Source organism: Nestor notabilis, unplaced genomic scaffold, assembly GCF_000696875.1.
Source record: "Nestor notabilis isolate BGI_N333 unplaced genomic scaffold, ASM69687v1 scaffold8720, whole genome shotgun sequence".
NCBI lineage: Eukaryota > Metazoa > Chordata > Aves > Psittaciformes > Psittacidae > Nestor > Nestor notabilis.
The window spans coordinates 324-8,879 of record NW_009911529.1 but is presented as its reverse complement, the minus strand read 5'-3'; the positions used below and the strand labels follow the sequence as shown (position 1 = coordinate 8,879).

General features: G+C 37.3%; 1 protein-coding gene across 2 annotated transcripts; it reads left to right on the top strand.

The window, feature by feature from the left end:
• The first annotated feature begins 889 nt into the window (after positions 1-889).
• On the top strand, positions 890-7,857 carry SPG20 (spastic paraplegia 20 (Troyer syndrome)). Of its 2 annotated transcripts, XM_010015235.1 has the most exons (7): positions 890-1,717; positions 2,759-2,956; positions 3,942-4,046; positions 5,772-5,901; positions 6,662-6,856; positions 7,526-7,684; positions 7,763-7,857. In XM_010015235.1, exons 1-7 carry the CDS (start codon positions 890-892, stop codon positions 7,855-7,857), a joined length of 1,710 nt encoding a protein of 569 aa, XP_010013537.1. The 2 variants fall into 2 exon arrangements, with proteins under 2 accessions (XP_010013537.1, XP_010013545.1); XM_010015243.1 differs by lacking the exon at positions 3,942-4,046.
• Positions 7,858-8,556: the final 699 nt, after the last annotated feature.

Here is an 8,556-nt window from a genome sequence, read left to right as displayed (position 1 = left end):
TGTGTTGTAAACACTGTCTTTGTCCAAGAATGATTTGTACTTACTGCATTTGGCCAGGATGGAAGACGTGTTCAGTTAAAACATACACGCATAAACCTGTTGGATTCTTTTCTGCTCTTCAGTTATTGAAATACACAAGGCATTCTGAGGAATACGTTATTAGAACCTGCAGTCTGCATATATTGGTGCTTCCAAGTTTTTGCCACCTGGAAAGCAAGGAAGGGAGAACACCAATTGTCTTTCTCACTTTATAAACACTGTAAAGGAAATAAGTAATCCCTGGTTTTATTTTGTAAATCACAGTTTTAATTGTTAAAAGTATTTCATCCCAGTTCTGTATGCAGAAGTTTATCAAGATTTGTTTAAATCTGTTGAGTGCTTTCCCATAAATTAATTAGATAAATATGTACTGAGTTTGTAAGTTCAGCCTTTATTTAAAATAGACAAAATGTTAACTGAATTTTTTAATACCTTAAAGATTTTTTTAAAACCTTAAAGATTTTTTTAAAATACTATCGAAAGTAAATTCTTAAACTTTTTTTAGTCCTGTATTTGCTACTGATCTTAATATTTTTTAAGATGGAAAATTTAATTTTGGCCATGTCCATATTCTTCTGATGTTTAAATTTTAAGAAATACAAGTCTGATGTAACTAGATGTGATAGTTATAAGTTTCTTGCTGTCTTGGAATCATGTATTCTAAATCTGAAGGTTATTAAGAGATAACCATAACATATCAGACACTGTACCAAGCAACTAGGTAGGTTTCTGCTAATACATGCAATATGATCATCACTAGAAACTAATTAGAAGGTATTTTATTCTAAGGTAAATATTGTTTGGCTTTATCTATAAATATTTTTAATATTTTTTATTCCAGTTTGCCATAATGGAACAACTGCAGGATCCTGTTATGCAAGAAGATGCAAATATTACAGCTATTAATGAAGAGTACAGGAAAGCCTTTATTTTTATCAATAAAGGACTGAATACAGATGAACTGGGTCAGAAGGAGGAGGCAAGAACCTATTATAAGCAAGGACTTGACCACTTGCTCCGAGGAATCAGCATTCCGTCACAGGGTCCTGCATGCCTAGGGTCCCAGTGGGAGTCTGCTAGACAAATGCAACAGAAGATGAGGGAGACCCTTCAAAATGTTCACACTCGACTTGGCATTCTAGAACAAAACACCACACCTGTACAAGCAAGTCCTGCCATGATGGATGCCCCTGCTGGGGTGCCCAGGTTGTACCCATCCATTCCTTCCAAAGAAAAGCCAGAAAGACCCCCTGCCCCTAATTCTCTGCTTGTACCAAGTCAGCCACCTGCAGCAGATGGAAGTGTTGCATCTGTGAGCCCAGGGCAAATTCCAGCTACGAGTCCATCTGCAAAACCTTTTTGCCTGCCAAATGAAGCACCTCCTGCCTATACTCCTCAAGCTACCAATGGCCATTTTACTGTGTCCTATGGCACAGACTCTGGGGAGTTTTCTTCTGTAAGTGAGGACTACTATAGCAAGTGTACTCAGCCACCTCCCCTTGAAAACCTCGGAGTGGATGCAGATGAGCTGATCTTGATTTCCCAGGGAGTACAGATATTCTTTGTGACTCCTGATGGGCAGGTTAGTGCTCCTTCATATCCTGGATATCTACGCATTGTGAAGTTCTTGGATACAGATGGCGAGACGGCCCAGAATCGTCCATCTGCATTTCTTCAGGTAACAGGAAAATAATTTTCTCCTTTAATTAAATTTCAAGAGCTGTTATAAAATTTTAAAAGGTAATCTTAAGTTCTTGCTCTGTGTGATAATATCAAGGATGTTGGAAAAATGGTTTTCTGCAAATACGCATTTTTTATGACTTTTTCTGTTAGAAGTGTCTCTGTGTCTTTCAAGGTTGGCAAGTGCTGACTATTCTGATGAATTCTGTTTTCTAAAGGAGTTTACTTAATATGTCTTCTCATTTCATAAAATTAACTTCCCTTCATTTAAAGAAGACATGTTGATTCACCTGTTGTAACATGTCAGTGTAAAACGGTGGTGTACACTACCCACTTCAGTCTCAACTAGTGAGAAGGTATTGCAGTTAGGACAACTTATAAATAGGAATTTAAGTGCTATATTAATCCAGACTCTGAACTACAAATAAAGAAGATGCATTATTTGCCTTTTTTCAGTCCATGCTTGCTTAATGTAGGCATGTTGTGTAACATATGCTGTGTTTCTGGTCTGGTTTCTGACTTTGGATCTCCTTGTTGCTGCTAAGACTGACTGCTGGAAGTCTCATCAGCGAAGGGGAAACTTGGAGGAATAAACAAAAACTTCTTCCAGGTTTGGGGTCTGCTGGTTCACCTCCACCCATCTTAGCAGTCTTCAACAGTCGCCCAGCGAAAGCCATATGTTCTTTTTGTCCTATCATATAAACCTGTCCTGAATCTGCAGGAAGTTACAGGCCCTGTTAATCCTGACTTGTTTGGCAGTGCTTTTTTATCTGCTTCCATACCTGGGCCTTGAGACTAGACCTCATGTAACAGGCTACTAGCCCAAATTATAGTCCTGTGAAAATTAGTATTTTCTTCTACATTAGACTATCAGAACCAATCAAGAATGGTATTTCCACAGTCGTGTTTTTTTTTTCTTGATGACATAAGGCTGTTTAAACTTTACGGAAGATCAAGTTTATGGTGCTTATCAGTATGTCCTACCTGTCTTTCTTTTTAAAAGTATCCTTCAATTTCTTTATGTACTTCTTTTTTCTAGGTCTGTGACTGGTTGTATCCTCTAATGGATAACCAGTCTCCTGTTCTCTGCTGCAATACTGGAGTCTACATGTTCCCTGACACGATGTCCCAGGTACCGGGGTCCTACGTGGGACTAGTCGTGTCTTCAGAACTTCCAGCAGCTGACAGAGAGCTGTTTGAGGATCTCTTAAAACAGATGTCTGACCTTCGAATCCAGGTACGTTTCTGGGCTGCCTATTTTAGGGCAATAAAGAGAGGTGTAAATGATCAATATATTCTCCCATTTACAGTTAGTTATATAAAACTGCAAAGCTCTGTCTTTCTTGGTAAGATCACCAGTGAGAAATAGATAAAGTAGCCAAGATTAAGCAACATAGTAATGAAACTGTAGGCCCTGTGAGATGGGAAGACAGAAAGTTTTTAATACTAAATTGTAAGCCCAGAGAGGGATCGGAGACCATTTTTTATATTTTCTCTATTTTTCCAATAGGTAACATAGAACCCAAATGGAATTTTGCATTCAGGAGAAAACATGGTATTTCCTCTGTGCGTGCACACAGTCTGTGTAGTTTTGATGATACTATTCTTGGAATATTGTGACCAAATGTTTACAGTTCAAAAATGCTAAGCTGCTTCAGAGACAATCTGTGAAAATAGTGTGTACCTCAAAAACCTGCCTTCAAATGGGATCTCAGAACAGATAAATCTAGTGCCTTATTGCAGTTAAATACTGACTGATAGAGAAAATAGAAAAAAAACCCATAGTCTTAAATATGGAGTAAGATGAAGTGACCAGAAGCTAGTGAAATATGTTACTGTAAGAGCACTGGAGCACCATTTCAGGAAGAGTGGTAATCAGTGACTACTTAAAAGCTCATGACAAGTTTGTATCTTCTCATGAAAGATAGAATCTTGTTGAATCACCAAGACTTGAATGCAGTGATGATGCAGGACCAGCTTGCAGCATGCCATGTGGGCAGAGTTCTGCTATGGTATAATGCAGGGAATTTTAGCAAGAGGCCCCTAATTTTTAGTTGAAATGGAAAAGTACTACAGAATAATGTGATGTTTCAGTGCAGGAATTAATGGATAAAATCTGCTGGTTTTCCTGCTTAGAAGTAGTTCAAATTTAATACCTCCTTAGTTCCTTGTTGTCCTAAAATTCCATGTTTTTGTTAATGTTCCCTGATCCAATGTCACAGGTGCCAGGATCCCATGAGAGAGTAGGGTTATCTTCAGAGCTCCCAGCAACTGAGAGAGTGCATTTTGAAGATAAATTTAAACAGATGTCTGGCCACAAAGTCCAGGTAAATTCCAGGACAGCGATTCCAAATTTTATTAGTAAAATTGTCACTGAACAAAAACCATGGCTTCTTTTTACATGTTAGAATTATTGAGCTTTCAGATTTGATTGACAGCTGCAATGCATGCTGTGACCTGTAGGGCTTGAGGTTTTTTAGTTGGTTTGTTGGGGGTTTTTTTTGTTAGTTTGTTTTTTTGTTAAGAGCTGATTATTCAGTTACTGCAGGCTACCACATTTTGCAGATCAGATTTCTGGAATCTTAAAACCTGTGATATAGCACAAATATTTCAAAGCCTGGTGTGATGGCCATTTAATATGTCTGTTTTATACAGTACTCATGAAGGTCTAATTAACAACTATATTTAATGTAATTATAGTCCTGAATCACCTGTCTTGCCAGAGAATCTATTTCTGCTCCTTAGGATAGTCCTTAGAAGTCTTGTTAACTGCTTTTCTGCACCAGGCTATGGTGTAGCTAAATCATACCTGGAACTTAATTTTGGTTGTCTTTTTTTTTTGTTGTTGTTGTTGTTGCTTTTTCTCCTGCCCAGCCCCTAAAGTGTTTTGGTCACATGCTAAAGACATTTCTTGAACATGAGATTTCACACTGCTGTCAATCAGTAACTGATGATATAGTACATATCAGTGATAGATTGTTAACCTTCTGGGCAGCAACCTTCTAAGTCTTAATCTACTCTTTTCTGTTAATGTTGGTTTTGTTTTGTTTTACTGCAACAATCATCTTTGTGTGATACCCTGATTTTAGTTCCAGTAAATATTTCTGAGAAATCTAAGAATTCCATGTGATATCAAATACTATTTATTCTATATTGTGTATTCTATTCTGCTTATAGTTTCCATCTAAGAATATAGACTCCTCTAGACTAAACAAAAATGGTTTTTCTTTCTATGCATCATTAACCAGCAGTGTTTCAATTGTTGAAATTTTTACTTTTACATTAGAATAATCCTAAAATAGAATCTTAACAAAAACCTAAATTATTACAACTTTTTTTTTTTTTTTGCTTTCTGTAATTAAAGCTTAATTATACATTCTTTGTGAACTGTCTAAAGTGATGTTACACTTTTTAGAAACACTAACCAGGCTGTGGTGGTGGTTTGTATGTTTGAATTATTAAGACCTACTCCTGAAACTCCAGTGTTTGACATGAAACTACACAGAACTCATCCACCCAACTTTAAATTTGGAGCAGTGTCATGCACAGCTTGATGTGTTCCTTGGCTGTGCCAGTCTGCAAAAGTATCAACAGCACACAGGATGAATAATCTCCTTTATTTTTGAATTTGGGAGGGAAGGAAGAGGAGCAAAACAACCAGAACAGCTGCATTCTTTTAGTGCAGCTGGATTCTCTGACCAAAGACTGAAGTTCCCATATTGAATAACAAAAGAGTTGACTTCCCTCTGAGAAGATAAAACTGATAAATGGACAAGTCTCATCTTTTGGCAGTGTTGGCAAGCAAATCTTTTCATTGTTACTGGATGAAGAAAACAGAGAGAAAATGCTGAGCTTTCTGATAAGCTTTTTTGAATGCACAGCTTATCTGTGCAAAAGTAACTGAATCACAAATTTCCCTTGAGTTTCTGGGCACTTACCCAAGGAATACACAACATTAACATTATTTCATAATGGATTTGTATGATCTAAAACAGAAATCCTGATGATAATGTTGTGAAGTAGGTTCTCAGGTGTTTACTTTCCCTTTTTAGCCTTCAGACGGCTCTAGTGATGCAATTAACTTGTCTCAGACTGTACGGATTGAACCACAACCTGAAGGAGCAGAAAATCGAAAAGAGTTGCCAGAATGGAGTGAGAAAGTTGCCCATGGAATCTTGTCAGGTACTGTTGTAATAAGGGGATTGTGTTGAGTATAAGCTGCTGTGAGTAACATTTTAACAGTATTTTCATCTAAATCCATGTGGGCTGGTAGAAGCTGAGTGGTCAGAAATAGTTGTTCATCAATTCCATTTGTGTTCATCTAAAGGATATGTTGAGCTTTATAAAACTAGTGCAGAATTTATATCCATTGCCAACAGTCTTGCTCATTACAGGAGGTAGGCTTCTCATTTGACTAAATGTTAGAATATCACCCTCTGTGACTCAAACCACTGTGACAGAACAGTTTTACTCCTGTGTAAGCAGTATATTAAACCAGGCATATATCTGCAGATAAGCTTTTTTTTTTTTTCCCCCCTCTGAGAAGCTCTGGAATATACTAATGACCATCCACTGATTGTAATAAATATGAATCTGCTAGGAGGGCTAGAGGGTTGGGTTGTGTGTTTTCAGAATGTCACAGCAGCAAGATATGCAGTTCTATCACTTCTGACCCAGCTTGGCTTGGATATCTATCAAAAACTGAGTATCTGTATTAAGCCGAGGTTTGGAAGAGGGGTGGTTGTATTAAATAAAGTGAACTGAAAAAAGTGGGCCTTGTAGGAGCAGAAAATTGCTGCAGGAATTCATGCTGTCCCATTCAGGAAGATTATAATTGCAGGCTGTGTTTCGGCAATGTGTTGCAGAGGCAGAGGAGGGAAAGCTGTAGAAATTGTAGTCTGTAAAGTTGTACCTTGTAAGAAAATAAATTTTTGCCTTGAAGGTGCATCTTGGGTAAGCTGGGGCCTAATAAAAGGAGCAGAATATACTGGTAAAGCTATACACAAAGGAGCTTCTAAACTGCGAGAACACATCCAACCAGAAGAAAAACCTCTGGAAGTCAACCCAACTGTAGCAAAGGGGCTTCATGTAGCAAAACAGGCTACTGGAGGAGCTGTGAAAGTCAGCCAATTCTTAGGTAAACATTTTCATCTCATAATGTATTACATTTTTTGTCTTAAATAGTCTGTAAAATGAGATCTGGTTTCTCTAGCCAATAAACTAGAGGAGGGACTGACCCAATGAAATCCGAAAATTGGTAGTTTTTGCCTTCTTGTCTCCTGCAAGTGACATGTTTTAGGACTAATATTTATTATGTGGCCTTGAGACATCCTTTTCTTTCCTAAAAGAATAGTCTGTACAGTCTTAAAGTTTCAAAGCAAATTGTGACGTATGTTATAAAACTGCTTTGAAGAGCTGGAGTGATTCTAAGAAAGGCTTCTCCAGAAGTCAGGGCAGGAAAGAAACAGCATGCTCTCTATCTGCGAGTTGGGGATAACAAAACAATAGTTTCTTGAAATTTGAGTGTGAGACCAATGTGCCCTTGAAATGCTTTTTAGCCATACTTGTTTCTTAAGAATTGGAGCTGAATCTAAAATCTGAAAATAAGAGAATCTGAAAAAGAAGGTTGCTTCTGTATCAGTTGGGTACTTAAGCATGGGTTGAAGCCTGTCATTGAAATAAGCATATTAAATAGAAGCAACACTCAAGACTTGAGCGTGCTTCCTTCTAATTAGGTGTAAGGACCTTTAAAGGAAAATGTTCTATGTCTGTACTAAATAATATGCATACTATTATTTTATGGTAGTGGAGGGAGTCTGTTCTATAGCAAGCTGTGTTGGGAAGGAGCTGGCTCCACACGTGAAGAAGCATGGCAGCAAATTAGTTCCAGAGTCTCTCAAGAAAGATAAGGATGGCAGATCCACTCTGGATGGTGCTCTGGTGGTAGCAGCAAGTGGAGTTCAAGGTAATAAAAATTCCTTATGCTTTTTTAATTGCATACTTTTCAATGCTATGGACTCAAATAAGCTGGTCATTTTTACAGGATTTTCAACAGTGTGGCAAGGTTTAGAAAGTGCAGCGAAGTGCATTGCTAAAAGCGTTTCAACTGAGACTGTAAAAACTGTCAAATACAAGTAAGTTATGTCTTTATTTGTTTTATCCTTTACAGTGTATTGTCATTGTGTTTGATTACTGGCAAAAAAACCCCACCAAAAAGCTTATCAAATTGCAGGGAAGGTAACTGAAATACCAGCTTTGCTCTAATTATGCAGCACATGATAAGCTCCTAAGTGCACAGTAATGAGCATCTCCTGTAAGTAAAAATATGAAATGAGTAAATGATTGTGTTTTTCAAGCTCTCTTCTTGAAGCATTACAACTTCAGGCTATGCTATAAATAATGTTCAGTTATGTATCTTTGCACTACAGTATAACGTCATTATGAAAAAACTTACTGGTTCAAACCTCTCAGCTCTGATCCTGAATTTATGTACATGTAGCTAAATTTATGAGAAAGGGAAGAACTTAATCTATTGGCAGGTCTGGCTAAAGTAAGTAGGTATAAAAAAGGAAATTGTGTACAGAAATCTAAGGCATTAAGAGCAGTAATAGCAATAATGGGATAGTCTCATAAAATACAGATGTTCTTAGAAAAAGATAATGAGGAAAGAAGATAGTAACATTTTAGATTAAGATGATGTTACTAAGATGGTGGGAAGACTGAAAAGGAGTGCAGGTGCTGAAAGATGCTGTTGAGAATATGAGAATATATTGAAATAACTACAAAACGTATGAAATGCACCCGTCAAAAAAAGTGCAACAGGTATTATAGGAAGTG